Here is a 21,663-nt window from a genome sequence, read left to right as displayed (position 1 = left end):
CCATTTAGAATTATTGAAGTCTATTGTTAATGTAAGTAAATTGAAAGGCTTTCTGGTCCTTTTTATTTGTATAGTTAGAGAAGTCTTGCTACCCTCAGAGAGCATGAAGGCTTCAAGCCAGCCCAATTAAGATTTATTAGCTCCAAGTCCTAGGTAAAAGAAGCACAACCAAAGTTGCCCAGTCTTCCAGTGATTTGGCAAGTACTTCCCCCTCAGTGTTTCCACTTGGCTGACAGCTGAGTTTCACTTTCCTTCCATTTCAAATATTAAATATTTTCCAAATATAAAGACACTGTTTATGAAATATATATATACATATATGTATATATATATATATATTTAGTGAACTCTTGGGAATGAACCCAAAACATTCCTAACATACCAGTGAGGAAGGGAAGTAACAGTTTGGGAAGCTGCCAACACATGCTTTCTTGGATGCAGCAGAAAGAAGACTCAGAAGCAAACATGTTTCTTTACATAAATAGCAATGTCTCACATTCAGATTTCCCCATCACAAGGGATCACAGCACATATTCAAAGATCCTGTTATTCTGCTATTCATCCCCAACTCCTACCCAGCCAATCCCACACTAGTTCTAGATCCTTGCTTCAGCAGTGGCACTGGCTTTGTGTACAGGAAGGCCCCTAAAGTGTCTTCCCAAACTGAAGACTGAGATCCCAGCTGGCAGGAAAGACAAAATATGCATCCTTCCAGACTCAAACATAATCACTGCCATGCAGTCAGACTCTTAGCTTCACAGATGGACAGGGTTTGGAGGACCGAGGGATTGGCTCAGGCAATAAGGAGGGAAGCCAAATATAAATGAGTTATGACTTCAGGAAATATATGGCCCCAAAGGAAGATTAGAGAAGACCAAGGTTCATTATATCTGGAGGGTGAAAGCATTTTTTAGTGTATGTCCTCCTGACCTGTGATCAGTCTCTGCAAAAGCTGTAGTGGATTTGTCCAGAATACTACTTAGGAAAGCTCTTGGTCTGCTAAATAAGAAATACTGTATCTCTTGGTTGGAGTTTGCTGGTTTGAGACCTGTGTGATGCCAAGACAACCTGCAACTTTCAGAACATGAGCTCTGCTGTCTGTAAGCCACTTTGCAAGAGGCAGAAATTTGATTTCGATCTTTCAGCTGAAAAACACTGCAGCAAGCAGAGTTATTGGCTGAAGTCTCTAGATTTATTTCATGATATTGTACTGTGATTAAAGGAGAGGTACATAACACAGCTGTATTAATAAAAAAAATTATAAAAATAAGTGGCATTAAAGTGAATCACAATGTATTAAAAATACTTCTCAATTTTTCTCAAGTGCTGATAAGATCCATCTTTTCAAAGCATTTAAGCTGAAAAGCAACCATCACCAGTTGCCCAATTTCCTCACAAGGCTGCCAGACAAAAATATTGTCCTGTACAGTCTTTCAATTGGTGTCAGGAGGATACACAACTTACACATTTTTGGCAGATTTCTTAGTCATAATTAAACAGATCCACTGGTAACAATTTTAATACCTGTACTTCCATCTCAGAAACTTTCATTAAATATTTACGCACAACATCCTTGTGAGGAAGAGAGGAATTCTTCATCCAAAGACAAAATCTCCACCAACCAAGTAGAGTACCTTGCATTCTCAGTCCAGTGATTTACTGCAAGTTTCCTTCTTCCCTGGTGCTATACAATTATAATGGCCTTCTCAAAAGGGACATTATTTTATCAAAAAGGTTTGTGAGAGAGACAGTGTTAGTTCAATTTTTTATGTATGTGTTTCTTATGAAACACATAGAAAAAACTGCCGGTTTAATAATAACAGTTAAGAATAGAATGTATGCTTTTCAAAATTCAAAATTCACTTCTTTTCACATTTTCTCTATTTCTTACATTTACTGGCAATGAGAATAGGAAGAAGTCCACCAGGAAGATATTGACTCAACTCAATAAAGATATTTCCACTTTTTAAACTTACAATAAAACAACCATGATCAAAAAATCAGCTTTACAAAAGGCTAGCCAAACTACATTAATATATAAAATGATATACGGTAAAGAAGAGTTGCTATAAAAGAAAAACTGAACTTCTCATCTGCTGGAGCTCAAAGTGAAGTAAGGTACAGACAGAAGGTAAACTCTCAGCTGTTGTAAATTATCACAGCTCATGGAAGCTTGCCATTTTACACCTTCTGGGGAATCTGAACTTCAAAATTATATAGCATTTTCCTTCCAAGTATCTCAAAGCAATTTATAAGCAGTAAAACTCAAGCTCCTCTGAGAGAAGTGTACATTTCAACCACTTTCACAAAGCGGGAACTAAGAGAGAGAAAAATTAAGTGGCTTAATCAAAATCTTCTGTCCCCTCAAGATGTCCAACTGAGTCTCTTTACTCCATTACAAAAATCCTGTGGAGATTTTAGTGCTCCATGCCACACAGCAAAGTCTGGTGAGATGCAGGTATCAGAAACTGAGGATAAAACAGTTCCCTAAATATCATCTGTCAAAAGTACTTGAGGCATTTTTTCAGCTCTAAAGTACTTCTCCATACAAGCAATAAAACTGCATTTTTTTCTTAACTTTGGAGCAGCAAAGACAAAACTATCCCATAGTGTGCTTCAAGTCCACTCTTACTCTTGTGCAACCAGGTCCTCAAACTACGAAGGAGTTTCCTCTAGAGTCATTTGGAGCTTCTCTACAAAGGCAGACCTACAAATGTGCTTCTTGCACCTAACTTGCATTTAACTTGCACCTAACTTCTTGTTTCACTATGATAGAAGGAGCAAGCAAGGCCCAGTGTAAGTCCTAGCAATGACACTCCATACTTCGAGGTATGTGTTTAATGTATGAGCTTGTATGTAGGTCCTATTGCAACAGAATTTACAGCTACCCCACTACCCACAACCACTCTATTTTCCTGTGCACTGCAATGACTGTCACAGCTGGGAGCCTACAAAAATAAAATGAGCGAGCTGGGATTGATCACACTGGAAAGGCTCGACCTACTCCTGCAATCAAGGTAAATTTTGTTTTAACAAGATCATCAAAAAAGGAGTTTGTGGAGGATGACAAAGCACAGCAAATAAAACAAGAGCAAAGCAAAGCAATAAAACCAAATTCAAAATATGGCCTCCAGAAACACAATCTTGCTTTTTCCAGAGACACAATCTCACTTTTTCCTTTGAAACAAGTCCAGCCATAGATAGTTAGAAATTAAAAGGAAGTCTCCCCATCATAAACATTCCTAAAACGTAGATTCATAGGTCCCTAAAACCTGACTCTCCTTTAATAATTGGATCAAATGGCAAGAAGCTCTGAGGTAAAAACTTCTTGCCATCCATTTTCTAATTCATCAGAAAATGCACAAGTTTGGACCCTCCATCATTTGTTATGATGGTAGAAGAAACATTTCTAGGTGCTTTATATCTGGTAAGTTTTTCTTAAGCTGCAAAGAACAGAAGCTTATCTCTTCATAAACACATCTGTCTAACTAGGGCTCTTAACTGTGATTTCAGTTTAAGGAGATCAGGGTTTATGATAGCTTTTATCTTTTCTGGAGCAGGGTACGGACAGAGCACATGGGAGGTGGAAAAGGATCTTCCTCCCAGGAGCCATCATTTCAAAATCTAGACTCGCTCTTTTTTATCTTTAGAGGAAACATTCAGGCTGACATCAAATGCATTGAAACTTTACATAGCCACATTTAGCATTAAAATAAGTTGCTGGTACATAATTATAAGTGGAAATGACAATTTTTCACCATCTGATACACATTGTTTTTATTGCTATTCCTCTCTTGTTATTTTTACCTCTGAAATGTATTTTAGAAGTGTAGTGGCTCACTATGGAGACAGGAACCTACAAGCTTCCATCAGTAAAAGTTGTTAGAAAATGAAATAGGCACAAAAATCAACAAAATTCTATAAAAATGCAATTCAGCTCTGTGAAAATTAGTCTAAATGGTTCTTGAATGTAAAAAGATTCCTATTCCTTTATTCCCTATTGTTAGGGTATAATTTTCTAGGGATTTAATAGACAAATCCAACGAATCACATAAAAATGTATCATTTTCTATAATAATCTTTACAACAGCTATACAGGACTTGTATGTCATTAATATCTTTGGTCACACACAAAAACATACTCCAAAGTATATACTCTTGTTAGTTGGTTTATAAATATGCAGGCTCTCAACACACTGTGTTACTACAAAACCACCGAGGTCAAATTTTCCAACTGAAATCTCAGAATGGTTTGGGTTTGAAGGGACCTCAAAAGTCATTAGTTCCAACCCTCCACTGTGGGCAGAGTCCATTACACCAGGTTGCTCAAAGCCTCATCCAATCCGGCCTTGAACACTTCAAGGGATGGGGCATCCACAGTTTCTCTGGGCAACCTGTTCCAGTGCTTCACCACTCTCACAGTAAAGAATTTTTTCCAAATATCTAATCCAAACCCACTCTCTTTCAGTTTAAAACCATTGCCTCCTGTCCTATCACTATGTGCCCCTGTAAAAAGTCCCTCTCTAGCTCTCTTGTAGGCCCCCTTTAGATACTGAAAGGCTGCCATAAGGTCTTTCTGAAGCCTTTTCTTCTCCAGCCTGAACAAACCCCACTCTCTCAATCAATTTATTGACTTTCATTTAATCCCCACATGACGGGCTTCAGATTAATGCAGGTATCATTTTTAAGTGATGAGTTTAATTTTTCAAAATCAACTTATCTTTCTCATAAAAGCTATTTCTTTTAAAAATTAAGTCACACACTTAGAACCACATTTGTAAACGCATTTAAGATCCCAAATGTATCTAATGAATTAGGAACATCAGAGCTTCCCTGCTACAAGATTAACACAAACATAAATTTATTATTTAAACTGACTAAATAATATCTGAAGCAAACAAACACCTGTAACTGCCAAAAGCTGAACCTCATAAAATGCACACCTCTACTGTTTCACATAAACATTAAAATAGGCTCCACCCTAAAGGAGCACTTTGAAAGCTTTTCAGCACAGATTTTCACTTCAGAGACTGTGATCTTTCGATCTGTCATTACTATCCCACATAGACCTATAGCTTGGAAGCCACTTCACAGTACGGCTTCACAAGATCTTTTTGACAAATGTATTTGTTGTAATTTCTTCCATATTTCCCTGACACGAGGGAGTCCAAGGCGATCAAAGGAGTATAAGGAACCCTTTGTCCTAAGGCAATGAAACCCCCAGCCATGCAGATCACTTGCACATCTGGAAGCTGCCAAGGGTGGCACAGTTGGTGTAAGCAAAGATGTGCAGGAGTGTCACTGCTTTTCTATCTCCTTGCCTCCTCAACCTCCTGGAGCCACTAGTATCCTGGTCCTGGGGCAGAAGTGATAGCACAGGACAACAGTTTATCAGATCTCAGCAGTCATGCTGAATTAATCCACTTATTAGCAGGTCTAGACATATGAGTGCAACTTTACTACATATACCTTGGCACAATTACTTTAGGTGCTCAACCCCAAAACTAGATTCTAAATATCTTAACATATTGATGACAATTTGTACGATTTCAGAAAACCTAGAATTCAACTTTCTTTCTTTCTTTTCTCTTCTTTGGCTTTGTAGTTACAAATAGAAGTAATGCTTCTACCAGCTCCCAAAGGAAAACTTGTTGAAATATGGAGCTTGGAATTCTCACAAGAGTTTATAATTTTCTCTCATTTTCCACAAGCTTAAGTCGACTGGTAACAGTGTTACACAGCTTTACTGAGAGTTTGAAAGAGTAGAGATTATAACATTTATATCTCTGAATGGAAGACATTAATTAAGGTAGAAACAACAGACTGCCTCATTTGATCATCTGTGGTATCTGTGGGTTGTAGACTTCATGTTATTTTCTTTAACTTAAAAATTAATTTATATTTCCAATCACACCTTGCTTTCATAATAGCCTCAGCAACCTTTTTTTATATAATCATATATGTGTATACTTATACAATTATACTTCAGCTAATCTCCAATAGATTAGAGCCCCAAAGAGCATAGCAGTCAACACAAACCCCACCATAACAGACAAATTCAAACACAGAATGTAATAACACGAAGTCTTGCTGCGTGTACACCTTGTTGTTCTTCGTTGGCTTCCTAAATCAAAATGCACATCCATTGCTTAGCTGGAAGAAGTGACCTAAATTCAAGAGCTGTGGGCACAGCAGCCTTTCTAAATACTGCTGTGATATTCTGTGCACTTCTGAAGGTAATCTGGGATAAATAAGGTGAGGCAATATTACTGTAGGACAGTGAAACAAAAGTAATGCTCTTCAGTAATTCTCTACTGCTCACAGCAATAGCAGCAAAATAATCAATTTTCAGATTGGAATGAACATGTATCAAAAACAAAATTAGAAGAACACACAATTGTTCCTAATATAAACCCAGTTTTAATAGAGAAAATCCCTTTCTATACTGCTATACTTGACAAATAACAATAACAATATTAGCTAACATTGGAAAAATAGGAGGCAGAAACTTTTAAAAGTTCAGAACAAAAGCATATGTAAAGTTCACAAAACTTTACTGTAAAGGACAAGATTAAGAGCCCATTAGAATTAAGCTAAGGCAGACAAAGGGGCAAGGTGTTTCATAAAATAAGGGGACAGCGCCAAGAGGGGCAGCATTTATTTTCCCTGTAAGCCAAAATGCCATTTTGGCATATTACAAATGATGCAGAAATTGTATCAGGAAAATAGTGCATGCCCTGAGCACATCAGCAAGACAGTGTGAGGTTCCGCTGCTTGATCCTGCATGAACCCTCTCTAGTCCACAGTTCCAGTGGACACTGACCTCCTTGAAGACCTTAGGCCACAACTACCAGCTTGGCCTATATATAATAGATGTCCTACCAAAAATATTGCACATGCAACATTAATCTCACACAGTCTAGAGGTACCGTAAGGAATCAGGGAAGATACCTAGTTTATGAGGATTAGCCTTAGGAAAAGGAAATATACATCCTATCATAGGTTATGTTTTCCCACTACTTTGAGCGTAACTATGTGATCTTGCTTGCAGCTAGTCATGATACACACAGTGCAACAGTGGATACTGGGATTCACAGGTGGCCCTCTGGCGCTTTTATGTAGACCACTCGTGAAAAGGGTACAAAAAAGGAGGTGAAAGCACTGCAAAACATGCATGGGCAATATGTTCATTTTCCCATGTAGCCTCACCAATTCACCTCAGTCTTGATATGCATCAAACTCCTTTTTTCTCTCCTATGTCTCACTTGATGAGAGGCTGACAGCTACATTTTAGTGTGGTGGTTTTCTGCTTAGGGTAAATACTCACTAGGAACGAGCATTAGACCAGACATGATTTCACTTATTGCCCAAGAGAGCACTTAAGCTTATTTCTTGCACAGTGAAAGGCTAATATACTGCTTAAACATAACATTGACTACTGAGATGCTTTCCTTCACTTACTATTTTATGTCATTACTTGTTTTGCACTAAAACTTTAGTTCACATTTAGCACGGCAATTAGGCCACATTTCATCAAAACATACATACATCCCTGAGAAAAATTATTTTTGCTCTCTCCATATTAAAAATTGCTCTGCAATACCAAAAGATTGACAGAAAAAAAATCAAGTACTGCACTGAAGTAGTGGCAAGCTTTTACTGGAACACGACAACCCACTTTAGAAACTGCTGTTCTGCATAGGTAAATGCGTGCATCACTGGGGATGAACAGAAGATGTCTTTGGGCCTTTCTGCCACAATGCGTACACTGCAAAACATCCTACAGCAGGATTTCTGCTGAATACTTTTGGCCCTCCACAATATCACCAGGAAATTAAAAATGGAGCTCAAGTATAAAAAAAGGCAGATGAAAATAGGGCACTTTACTCTCCCTTAGAAGAGGATAAACATGACTGTAACAAGAAAACTGGATTTGTACATTTTTTTACTTTTATAAAAGAGATGTTAACAACTCATATTGACCTATATCACTGTAGCCTTCCTGTCATTTATTTTTCTATTTATTCGAGCAAAGACAATTCTCTAATATAGAGACCAAACACCGGTTTTGGACATCACATCTGAAGGAATAAAAAGAATAACTAGTGCTACACTTTCATATGTGGAACATGTACTTCATGAACTCAAGTTCAGAATTTACATGCAAAGAAGTTAACAGGGCTAGAATGTCTTAGGAGACTAGCCCTGGAAAAGACACAACAAAGTTGCACGTTTCCTAGCTGAATAAACCACTCATGTACTTTTATTTACCAATTTTTCCTAGATTCCTTGCTTATCAGTTGATTACCAAGAAACCAAGATGCATGGCAAAGTAAAAAAAAAAAAAAAAACAAAACCAAGAAAAAACTTCTAACCTCGGCTTCAAAAGCACTGAAAAATATTAAAATTGGTCTGCTTTTAATGTTAGCTGTTGAAAAAATATATATCCTTTAACACCTACTTAAACAGTAGCAGAGATGGAAGAATCTAATCTATACTGATCTCACATTAAGATTTATTTTCAAATATGATTTGGGAGTTGACCTTGGATGAAAGGCAGTATTTAATACCTGACCAATGTGCTGTGGGGAGACAGTAGATATTTCTATATGTAACTATTAGTATGATCTTTGAAATACAAATATTTAAGCCTTGTGACACTGAATTTTCTAAAAAAAAACATAAGGCATAACTGTATTATAACTAAGGCTGACATTAGTTTTTTTCATAAATCTTGGGCTTGCTTTCTATTTGCTAAGGTTCCAAGAACAAGTCCTCTACTGCTACATTTCTACAACATGTTCCATCTTACAGGGTTGGTTACTTTTTCAATTATCAAGAGAAAGAATTCACCTGCTTCCTTAAAGTAGAACCAATGAGCCTTTCTTATAACGGCTAATTATGAAAATACTCACTTTTCACTTCAAGATAAACTACACATTTATGTCCTTGTCAGGACTGCTTCCTGTGGAAAAAAGAAGTGCTGCACAGATCATGATGAAGAAGAAAAATACTAAAAATTAGTTTCTTTTCCTCCAACTTCTTCAGGACTCTTCCTTGGTCTCTTTCATCTTTTTTTATTTAATTCTTTCTTACATGTCACTGTTTTTACACATTTTAATGCAGTTGACAAATAATAAATTTCCCATATACAAAATAACATTTCATAATCTCACATGCTAGTAAAATGTAAAAACAAATCTTATGTCACCTAATAATCATCATTACTAGCTTAGCCTACCTAAAAAGCCCCTAATGAGGGAGGCTAGTAAATTTCTCCAATTTCACAGCCTACGTAGGCTTTCTGGTGGGCTTTTCATTGTTTATTTTTTTTAAGAAATACATCAATATAGTCCTTGTCTATTGTCTCCACTTAAAATAAGACACTTACATGAAGCCAAAGAGTCTGAAAAATCAACAGGAATTACTGTAGTACTCTACATTAATCCATATCCTAGCACACTGCCATTACTATTACTGTTTAGCTTTCTCAAACTTGATTTGTTCACAGTTGTATTTCACCATATTCACTAAAATCGTCCAATGGTAAACTGGTAGTCTAACAAAAACCCAAAATGTGACAGATAAGAACTGCAGTCACTTCAGTTTAAATCACATTCAAGCATCATTCTGTGTACACATTTTGATACATTAAAATAACTGCCTTAATCTTTATGTGCATTAGGATCAAATCACCCAGTGGACATTGGGAATTCCAACTAGTGTAAATAACTGTGCTCTCCAGACAGTGGCACCCTTTTCAAAGGTTCTCTGAGGGAAACTTTAATTTGTGCCTAGGGCTCCGTGGCAGCCTACTAGCAAAGGTGCCTTGGGGACATGCTGAATTAATATCACCATAACGTGCAGGCATGTGTGTGCAGGAGGCCACACTAGTCACAGGTAAGACAAATCAAATGGTAGCATCCCCCCATCAGCTTTTCTATTATCTCCCCCACTTTGTGCCAATTTCCTCCAGCTTCCCCAACACCTCTTGCTTTGCTGTTCTTCTTTAAGACATGGGATGGGGATTTGTCAAAGTCAATGAGCACTTTATTACAGTGAGAGTGCTCAGTAATGAACAATTCAGCAATTTAATGAGATTCTGTAGATCTGTCTCCAGCCTGTCCATCAAGTTTCACTTCTATAAAGCACCCTGACACTAATCCTCTGGCATGCCCAATCTTCACCCTGGGCTGAATATTAGATTCTTCCATGGTATATTGCATTACCACTATAACCTTAGCAAAAATGATGAACTTAACTACACTTGAGGCAATATAGCTGGTCTGATTTGATTTTCTTCTATTGGGTTGACTATGAGGGAATTACTTATTTACTAAGATAAAGCAAAAAACCAGTTTATTATTTCCTTCTGAATGCCCAAATTGGTAAATATTTATGTGTCTTTTAATTCATTCTGGAGACCTGGAATATTTATAAATATATATTTTTTTTTCCTGGTTGCACAGACTGAATTAAAGACACCCATGCACGTTTTGCCTGCAGCGGAAAACTAGTTTAAAAAACTCTTCAGAACAGCATTAGTAACCTTTAGAGAGGCAATTACGATAACACTTAAATGGACAGTGTGGAGTTTGTTGTCACTCAGAAAGCAGCATATTACCTATAAGTATCTCTCCCCAGTATGACCCTGCAACAGAAACAGAGCATTTGTCATATTTGCCTCGCGAAGTGCTCATCGACTGGAGAGCACACAGTTAAGAAAATTATTTCTGAGTCTTTCTGCAGGACAGGACAGGACAGTGACACAAGATTTAAAAACTCTTGATGCCTAAAATGGAAGAAAAAAGCATCATTCCTAGTTCCCAAATGTCATTACAGCAGGTTACAGACAGCATATTACTCTGGATGCGGCTGCTCACTACTGAGCTAGCATGAAGTTGTACTTGCATGGCTTTCTGCAGCAACTTTTCTAGCAAAAGTATACCCAAGCATGTAGCTAGGGGATTTCACTGACCCTGTAGAGAAATTATGATAAAACCCTATCAGCCAATCAGACATCTCCATGAATAAGCCTGTACATAAAGGGAATGTGGGCTAGGACTGCAGAGTACTGTACTGTGCCTAAAAAACCTCAACCAATCCCAACCCGTCATCATGTGTAGTGTGCTGCAGGTTCTGTTGTACAGGGATCCTCCAAGGATTAAGACAGGAAAAAGTCTAACTTCATATTAGTATTTGCAGAAAATATCATCTTCGTAAAATAGAATGCACAGGTTTCTTTCAAGCAAGTTATATTCTACCTTGAAATACAAAGGAATACTTTCCTCTATAAAACATGACAATAAAAAGGAAACAGAAAGAAGTCTTTGGGTAACCAATATTATAGAGATTGACTTCCACTATATCATGAATTACAATTTTTAAAGACATATGATGGGAATGTTTCCAAGGATAGATTTTGGTTTAGTTTTTGTTTTTCTCTGAAGAGATGGTTTTTTTCTATTAGGTTTCCTCCCAAGACACACACTTAAGGTCACAACATAAGGCTTTTATCTTGTTAATATTCTATATGGCTGTTTTCTAGATCCAGCTTTTTTAAAGGAAGTGATTGCCACCTCCAGCTTTTTGCCACAAACCTTTCACTGAAGCTTCCACTCATCTCTTAGCAGAGCTGCCTGTGTGATGATTCTCTAATTTGCTTCAGGCAAAGTCAGCTGTGGTGGCCCAAACAATTTAAATGACTATTGAAGTTACACAGCTAAATGTGACTGATGTGAATGGGACAGACTGCAGAAGCAGGTTTGCCACCAGACTTGTAGCACTAGCCTCATCAGAGGCAATGATAATTGAGTTGCATGCATCAGCCATATCTTCCCACCAACGCAATTCGATCTGGAAGGAAATCTCGGGCTATATTTAAGTAGCACAAGTTAAGCAGTATGACAAATTTCTCTTTCAAACAAAGTAATTGCATTAACACAACACAACATTTTTGGAACTTCATTTAGAAATTTCCCTCAGTTGTTATTCACAGTTTTTGCTCAAGTGCTTATTCTCCCTCGAGATTGCTCCAGGGTTTCAAAACAACAGATTACTGCTATGGTTTATAGAGTATCACACATTCTGGTTGTTCACCAATCTCCTTACCTGCCAGATCTGTTCTTCACTGAGTGAAGTGAGTCTATCGCTTTTAAAAACCTCTCGAAGAAGACAGTATGGGAGTGCCAGAACTTCTTCAGGATGACTCTTCAGTAGCTCAGAGAGATGTTTTACTAGGAAGCCAATGACTGCATTCTCCAACAAAGTCAGGTTGAAGAGGTCCGCAAGCTTATACAGGTCCAAGTAATTAAAACTATTTAATTCCTAAATGGACGAAGCAAACAAAACACATCTCAGATAAACAAACAAACAAACAAACACGAAACAGAGAATAAAACCCCCCACAGGCCACAGATAATGATAAAAGGTTATTCTTTTGGAGCTGTGGAGAAGGAAGGCAATATAACTTGAAATTAATTAACACAGCCTCATTCAAAAGTATGTGTAAATGCTACTAGTGCATATGCTTATACATATGCACTGGTAGCATACATGTACATATGACAGTACTAATTTATATTGCAACTTCTAAGGTTATATGTGCATAAAGCATCTGTAAGAAATATGGATTAGCACATTCTATAATAAACCAGCATGATTTACACTGTACGACAAGAGCTCACAGGACCTAACAAGTGCATTTAAAAAATGTATTTGTTAACTACTATGATTTGTTACAAAGCAGTTGTTTGTTCATTATTTATTGTTTTAATTGAGCTAGAGCACCTGTGTAGTACAACTTTTAGTTCCATGAAACCTCACAAAATACAAGATGCTTAGCTACATCTTATTACATATGAATTTTTCTTCAATGAAAAAATTAACCCTTTTTTTCCCTCCAACCACTGACATCAACCTGTAGTACATGTGGGCCTCCTGCTTTTTTCCCCCCTCCTTCTAGCAGCTGAAAATTTAAAGACACGAAAGCTACAGTAACTCAAGGCAGTAAGCTTTTTCCATCCTGCTAGCAGATGACCTATATTTACAGGCTAACACTTTTAACTTGGCATCCCTCATAAATTGGACATAAATCTGGATAACTAACTACTGCTGTTCTAGACCATACTGCTCTCTTCAGGAGAGAGACCAAGAAGTCACTTGTATTATACAAAAGTATCCAGTACATCTGGGAAATAAGCATGTTTACTCGTTTTCTCTGTTCTTGCTGTAGCTCACACCTCTCTTCCTCTCTCCTCCGCAATCCTGGTTTTCATCTTTCAATTTCCTGCATTGCTCCCTATCAGCTGCCTTCTCTTTGACCAGCCCCATGTGTGAAAATGACAAGAAGTCTCGTCAGTTTCACTTTGCTGGTTAGTTAACATAGGGACTAGAGCAAGGAAGAGAAACAGACTAAATTAAGTCAATTTCACTTTCACTGCTCTGCTGGATGGAATGGCAGCACCAAATGAAACTGACAAGAAATCTTGTAAATGTCAAATGAGCTGCACGGCTGGCAGATAGAGCAGAGCAACAGGGAAGATGGGAAAGTGCGAAGAGGGGTTTTTTGGAATGTTTTACGGACTACATCTTGAACGTGTGAATTGGGTGCCTGTCCCAATGACTGTGGAGCTGTTTATGCATATGCAATGGAGAGTGGAGAAAGAATTTTTTTTACCTGGTTAGAGGAGTCTGTACTGGAGGAAATGAAATCAAATTCCTGTGCAGGTTCCTGCTTGTTACATAACCTCCCAGTCTGAACAGTGCACTTCTCTAGCAGAGTCCTACACTAAAGATAAATCCTGTTCATTATCTACTTAAACAGCTGCATAGGAGTTTCACATTGCTTTCTTGGAAGAACAAAGAAAAGTTCTTTACGTTGTCAGAACAAGCACTAACAGCCATCATCCCAAAAGCCACAGATATTCTAGTGTCGGCTCCTCTTCACACTAACAGAGGAGGATAAATCTGCAGTTGCAGAAAGAAAGAGAAAGGAATGAATTTTACATGAGAAGTATCTGGTCTGTATGCTGGCTCGGTGACTTAATATCCTCAGATCACAGATGGTACCTCACAACACCACTTCTGTTACGGCTATGCAGTGGTGGCAACAACACATAAGAGTCTAATCAAAGTAAACATCACAGTATTTAACAAGCAACAACCATAGTTCATTGTCCCGGGTTTGGAAAACTTTCTTTTCAAAGAACTCACTGACTGAATTAATGCCAAATGCCAGAAAGAAATTTAGAAGAGCTCAGCGTGTATTTATTGAGCTTTTTTGTAGTCAATGGCTGTATCTGGAGAGCATAAAAATAAATAAATAGATGAATAAATAAATGAATGAATGAATGAATGAATGAATGAATAAATAATCAAGCAGAGTGACCTGAGGATCAACAGCCCAACTAAAATAACTGCCTGATCAAACCCCAATAAGTGTCAGTGGAGAAGGAGAGGTGGCTTTTAGAGGGCTTCAGAAGAGGATAATACTGTGGATAACATAATAAGATCTTTCCTCATTAAAGAGAAACAGCAATGAGACACACAAATGCAGTCTTCCCCCTGAACAGTCTTCACATTTTCAGTGAAATCTGAATGACACTGGTAAGCCTTCATTTTTGGTTTGGCTATTTTTCATGGTCAACCAAACTCCCCTATGCCCTCAGATCAACACCAGCTGAAGTTGTTTTTACGAAGGCTGCCTTAGAGTTGAAGATACTTATAGATGGATAAATATAATCTCAGCAGTTATTTATTTACTATACTATATGTTATAACTTATTTCAGATGCTTATTTATGTATGTGTGTTTATTTATTTATTATGGAGGTTATCTGTTTACTTATTTTTATTGTGAAGTTTGAGATGATTTTTGATGCTTCACTTAACATAATATGCTAGTGACCTGCTGGACTTACAGTTTACTGCTTGATGAATACTGCAAGTATGTTTTGTTCAAACTGGTCTTGGCCCGGAATCAGAAACATTTCATTTTTGGTTTTGTAAGTTAGAGTTGATCTACAGGTTTGTATTTCACAGACAAAGAGTCTTTAGCTTTTACAAATTATAATTATGAGATTGTCATAACAATATTCAAATCAAGATTATACAGTACTGTACATTACTGTCTCTGTGATGATACTAGAGGGCAAAAATGTCACACTCAGATTGCTCGGTGTACAACCCAGATCAGATAACTTTGCCCTTTATAAGTAGTAAGACTTTCAGAAATAGGCTAAAATGCAGTAGGTAAGTTGCAAGAAAAATGCACCTTACTTTCTAGCTTTAATAAAATCCCACAGGAAGGATCAAAGCAATTAATGCCAGCTGAGTCTGATTTGAATAGACTTTTCACATTAAACACTTAATTGAATTAAAAACTTTGATAAATGATGAAACAGGTTACTAAACAGGAAATTTAGGTGTGGTCATGAGTAAGAGTACTGGCAGTCTCTGTTTTCCACAGATTTTATTATATTGTGTTAAAAGAGTAACCTTAAAATTTTAAAGTAGCGTGTAGCTTTCTTCCGGTACTGTATTACAGTATGTTCTTTAAAAACATGCAATACAAAACAGGCTTATATCAATTCTTGAACCTCTTAATCTCTCTTTTTATAAACTTTTAAGTATATGCCACTTATCTTTCCTGAACCGAAGGACGAAATATGAACACAGGCAGGACTGTCACTAAGAGCTGAAGAAAATTAGGGAAAGGTAGCAATCCTATCTCTTCTAATATGATGTACGTTACACTGCTGAAACACACTCAGACTAAGAAAATATGTATAAAATTATATACAGCACTTACAACTGAAGTTGAAATTGTTCTGAAATATCACAGTAAACTCAAACGAATTTAGTAAATTGGCCAAATTATTTATCAGTGTGTACTGCAAAAATAAGAACTACCTTTGATCCTATGCATCCTACTTAGTGCACATCCCTCCACTGAAGTAAGGGAATCCACTGTTCCACACTACTGGTCTTCTGATTCAGTAATATTAACCTTTAGATGCCAAACCAATTTAACAATGAGCTGACATTTAAAACCCTCATAAAAGAAAATCTATTTTCCAAATAAACATAATCTGAAAGATGACAATATTAAATATTCAAAATAAATTATGTGACATTGTCCATATTTTAATGCAGAGGTGTATTTTAATATAGAGATATGATAAACTGCCAAACAGGAAAAATAGATATAAACATTGTGTTTAAATTACTTCCAAATCCATCTTTATTCATTTGTATTTTAAAGAATAATTGCCTTGCACAAGCCAAAGAAAAGGATGTAACAGATTGATAAATTAGAGTTAATCATAACCAAGTACACAGCAGACTACAATATACCTCTATTCCTCTGCTCCGTGTTATAAATAGCAAAAAAAGCACAAGGAGAACTAAGGGGAAAAAATGCATTTCTTTATGACCTTATTTGAAAGATAAACTCCTTGGGGAAATACAATTTATTCAGATTATCAAGACCCTGCTGTGCAAATCTACAGTCTGGGAGCACACTATGGAGATCAAACAATATTTACTTTATTCTGTTGGGTATAAAAGCTTTTAATGAATGCATAATTAAGACAGGAAAAGTATATACAGCTTTAGAATTCCACTGCCAAGCCAAGCCATTAATATCCAAAGTATCGTACCCAGTTGTAACTCCACCTGCTTCCTATTTAGATTACAACACTGTTATAAATCAAGGTATTAAATGACTAGCCTGGCTGCTGTAGCAGAGAAGAGTTGCATGGCGACACTGCTTCCTCTTTTCCTAAAAGGAGTTCAGCCTCTTTAAAGCAAAAAGACCCCAAATGTGAGGTCTGTGGGAAAGGGACGTGGTTATTGAAAATCCTTAAGCAGCACCTAGCACAACAGGTCTTGACCCTATGCCCTCCAGGTTCTCTGCTACATTAAATACTGTGAACCAGCTCCACCATTCAGAATAGAATCTTGAGAAAAATCATAGCAAAGATGGACTCTAAATAGATAAGGCATAGTAACAAAATGAGAAATTGTAGTGACAAAAATACACTTGCCTGACAACAAAAGCAATCAACAAAATTTTAAGAGAAAAGAAACATTGTTCTGTTGGTTCTAGCTCTCCCTTTCTAGATAAAAGCTTTTAATTCTGCAAAACCTCACACATTGATCAAAGAACTAACAGAATATGAACACACTCAACAGCACAGCAATGGACAGGCATGTTTCATAATAAGCAAAAGCACAAAAAGTGTATTTTAGATCTTATTTGAAATTTCCCTCCATCAAACACTAAAGCCATCCAGCTGAGCCATGAAGGGCATTTTGCTGAAGCCTGGTCACAGTGGAACAGCTGGGTCAGAATTTTTCAATGTATAAAACTGATTACATTTATTATAAGTGCAGACTGCAGATGTTTTTATAGGCATTGGAAAGGACGACTTTCTAACTGATTCATTTTATAAAATAATTCTTCTGGTAATTACACTTTCTGTAATTATTTCTTTTGTTTTCTTCTTTGAGCATGAAAAATTTATTTGCATCCTTGCTGCTATTTCAAAGTAGGTCTAGAGGTAAGTAAAAGACCAACAATATCAAAATATGTCAGCCCTATTATTTTCCCTCTACTCTATGGGAACTCATTTCCCTTCTCACTTAGTGTTTCTCTATGTCTGCTTCGTTTTCTGGTTCAACTCTGCTGGCTGGTGTTAATGAGAATCCTCTTTGAAGGCACAAAGGAGGCCTGTGAGCTTCACACGAACAGCAGAAAGACATGACATTCTCAGATTGCTCATGTGATGACACAAATGTGTGGTCTTCAAAAAGAAAGTGAAACATGCCATATGCAGATCCTCTAAAGTAAAACGAAAAAAGCAAACACTTTCTAGAATCTCAGCCAGATTAATCTACATTATTAAATAGTACAAACGTCTTCAATTGGCAATCCAGTCAAATATTTTAAGTGACTCTGGTTATACATAACTCTTACATACTGCACACACAATTATGTGTATCTTGGAAAGAAATATAATAATGAAACATTAAGACTACACAGTTAAAGTTTCATGGGACCAGTGGAACAACCACAGGTAAGGTTCTGCAGAGGTTTCAATAGCTACTTTCCCTTGGCTAACAGATGTTGCTGTAGGAATTTTTAGAATTTTCTTAGCTGTACCTGGCACAGAAACTCCCCAAATGAAAAGCTTCACATCTTACCAGGTACTCCTGGCCAGATAACTGTAGCACTCAATACTATTTAACAAATAAAAATACAGGGATAAAGTGGAAACTGAGGATCTTCTAACCCTTCACCTGTCCCTTTTATACTATTTCAGAGAGTAGAAACACAAAAGGAGGATTTGATAAGATTTATCAGTGTTTACTGGTTTTGCCAATTATGGGAGCTTCCCCTGTCTTCAAATATGTTGTAAGGAATGACATATTCCATATATATTCCTGTACACTTTACTCCAGTAGAAATCATAAAACATTGGTACACAGTCTTTACAGATGTTGTATTATTTTATATTTTTGCTAGCTCTTCAGAGTTAGTGTATCTATCAACAACCATCAATTTTTTATGGTAAACATTCTCTTTTTTTTTTTTTGTTGCTAATACTGACAAATCCAAAAAGAACAAGTGTTGTCCTTCAGAAACCCAAAGCTCATAGGAGTAGCAACTAAAATAAATAATTACAAATAAAAAAAAAGGACTGTAGTGTTACTTCCTTTTATGTATATATATTTTACAGGCTCTAATAGCAGTTTGAGGCCTTTACTTATTTTAAGCCTATTCCTCTACCATAACATACAAGCTCATCAAAGCATCTTCAGCATAAATTAAGAAAGATCCATATTGTTCTCAACTAGTATTACAAGAAGGCTCACCTGATTTTGAGACTCCATCTCCTAATTTCCAGCTTAATTTACTTAGACAGTTTATATGCATTTGCTTCTGTGCCAACATTATCTTTTAGATTTAACAGCACTATGTCTCTCTCCCTGCTCCCTCTTCCCCCAGTATTTACTCCCCTGATATATTTACAGAAAGCAATCATATTCCTCCTCAGCCCTCATTTTGCTAGACTAAGCAAACCAAACTCTTCTGATCTCCTCACATAAAACAGGCCTTCCTGATCATCTTAGCTGCCCTTTTCTCTATCTCTCACAGTAAGATTTCATTTATTCTTCTGCATGGGCAAACTCTTCACAGTATTCATGATTTTTCAGCAGTACCTTGTAAACTAGCATTAGTACTTCTTTAGCTTTATAAATTACCTTGCATGAAATGGACTCAAACTGCCTTTTTCTTGATGGTATCACACTAGTAGCTCAAAGCCATCATATGATTTAATACATGAAAATTCTCTACAAACTTGGTCCTGAAGTGAGACACAGTAACAGCCCTTCCATCTGTTAGGCAGGACAGAAATAATATGATATGTTACAAATTAAGTATGATGCAATAGATTCTACTGAGGATGCTCAGAAACTGTTTTCCAATTACTTATTTAATTTCTTTCTATATTTGAGTAACAAATCTTGTAATTGTCCTGCTCCATACCAGTTACTTAGCAGGGGGAAAAATTATTTCAATAATTTTCTTAAGATTTATTTCAAATTAGACCTGGACAGGCTGGATCAATGGGCCAAGGCCAATGGTATGAGGTTTAATAAGGTGAAATGCCAGATCCTGCACTTGGTCACAACAACCCCATGCAGTGCTACAGACTGGGGGTGGATTGGCTGGAAAGCAGCCCAGTGGGAAAGGACTTGGGGTGCTGACTGACAGTCAGCTGAACATGAGCCAGCAGTGTGCCCAGGTGGCCAAGAAGGCCAATGGTATCCTGGCTCGTATCAAAAATAGCGTGGCCAGCAGGACCAGGGAAGTGATTGTCCCTATGTACGTGGCCCTGGTGAGGCCACACCTGGAGTCCTGTGTCCAGTTCTGGGCTCCTGAAGGACATAGAGGTGCTGGAGCATATCCAGAGAAGGGCTACAGAGCTGGTGAAGGGTCCAGAGCACATGTCCTGTGAGGAGCAGTTGAGGGAGCTGGGGTTGTTTAGCCTGGAATAAAGGAGGTTCAGGAGTCATCACTCTCTACAACTGCCTGAAAAGAGGTTGTAGCCATGCAACTAGTGACAGGACAAAAGGAAATGGCCTCAAGATGTGCAAAGGAGGTTCAGATTGGACATCAGCAATTGATCAGCATTGAAAGAGTGGTTAACCACTAAAACAGGCTGCCCAGGGAAGTGGTGGAGTCACCATTCCTGAAGGTGTTCAAGAAACAACTGGATGTGGGACTTAGTGTTGTGGTCTAGTTGACACGGTGGTGTTCAATCAAAGGTTGGACTCAATGACATGAGAGTCACTCCCAACCTTAAAGATTCTATCATGTGAAAAGTAGGCAAGTAAACCCCCATTAATATACTGAAAATCAAAGTAAGTTTTAAATCCATAATAAGTAGAAAAAATTCAGACATAGTGAAAATACAAATACAAAAATTATTTCTGATTCAGAGTTTATTAAAGTGTGATTTTTATTTTTAATTTCCATCCCCATTACTAGCATGGAAGGGAGAGGGAGAGAAAAAAAAACACAACCCAAATTAAAAATCAGCATTACTGATATATCTATTAATAGAGGTATTAGTGTACCTGGCAGTTTCCCTTTCCAATGCCTTTTTTAAAGTAACTTACTGTTTTGCCACCAATTAATACATCAAGCTGAAGTTTTCCAGCTTCAAGATGAATCACCTTAAAATCTCTTGAAAACGTCTCTAAAAGCATATTACACTTTACTAAGAACGAGACTGACAGGTAAAGACCATTACTCTTCCATATTAAAAATATTCAGAATGGAAATAGCTCATAGGAATTGCCAACACTGTGAAAAACTTCCACCGACACCCTTCATCAGCCTCTAGAAAAATAATTTGGACATGCTCAGTAATGACTTTAAACTTTTCAGTCTAAAATCTCATCCCATTCTAGTTGAACCATCTATTCCACAGCTAAGCAAGATTATGTCTGCATCATTGTCCACTGTGGGCCTAATCACAATGACAAAACCTGAAAGTCTGTTTCTATTGTGCTGCTTGGGATTCACTTTGGAGCCCCAGCAGGTCTTAGAAAGACACTATCACTTTCAGATACAGAAGCATGAAAAAAAACCAGAACGAAGAACAGGAGAGCAGATCCTGACAAGAAGCACAGAGATTACAAGGGGAAAACAGTACTGGAATATAGCAGGAGAATTAGAATCACAATTCAGAGAAGATTCGGCTTCTTAGTGAGGCTGGGTGATAGTTCCCCCAACTGCTCTGCATACATGTAAATGAAAAATGATGAAGACTGATAAATAGCATCATAGTCACTAACTAAAAAGGTCAACACTCCTGATGTTACACTAAAGAACAGGAAGTATATTAAAAATTATCAATATACTAATGTTAACACTGGTATAAATAAAAATATAAATAGGTATAAATAAGAATAATGGTATTCATATGCAAAGAATAAATAATGCGATACAAACAACTGTTTCACAATATTTTTTTGACATTTTATTTCTGGAACACTTCATTGATGTATACGTGTGCCCTGTAATAAGCCCAGCAAGTGGCCACTTTCCTTGCAGACCTCTCTCAGGCAACAGCCTGTTACCAAAAGC

At 37.2% G+C, this 21,663-nt stretch overlaps 1 protein-coding gene across 5 annotated transcripts in view; it reads right to left on the bottom strand.

The window, feature by feature from the left end:
* Positions 1–21,663, bottom strand: part of KLHL32 (kelch like family member 32) — a 125,881-nt gene that overhangs the window by 26,311 nt on the left and 77,907 nt on the right. For 3 of the 5 annotated variants that reach the window (XM_027631712.1, XM_027631720.1, XM_027631731.1), the window contains 2 exons: positions 13,679–13,789; positions 12,112–12,327 (listed from right to left, as the gene is read on the bottom strand). In XM_027631712.1, the coding sequence (XP_027487513.1) occupies positions 12,112–12,327; positions 13,679–13,789 (327 nt within the window). Of the gene's footprint in view, positions 1–12,111; positions 12,328–13,678; positions 13,790–21,663 lie in introns of those variants that run through there. The other 2 variants (XM_027631725.1, XM_027631745.1) reach the window with 2 other exon arrangements.

The sequence above is a fragment of the Corapipo altera genome, unplaced genomic scaffold (genome assembly GCF_003945725.1).
Source record: "Corapipo altera isolate COAL_440 unplaced genomic scaffold, ASM394572v1 2b, whole genome shotgun sequence".
NCBI classification, from domain to species: Eukaryota; Metazoa; Chordata; class Aves; order Passeriformes; family Pipridae; genus Corapipo; species Corapipo altera.
The sequence above is the reverse complement of the archived record's forward strand: the minus strand, read 5'-3'. Positions and strand labels throughout refer to the sequence as shown.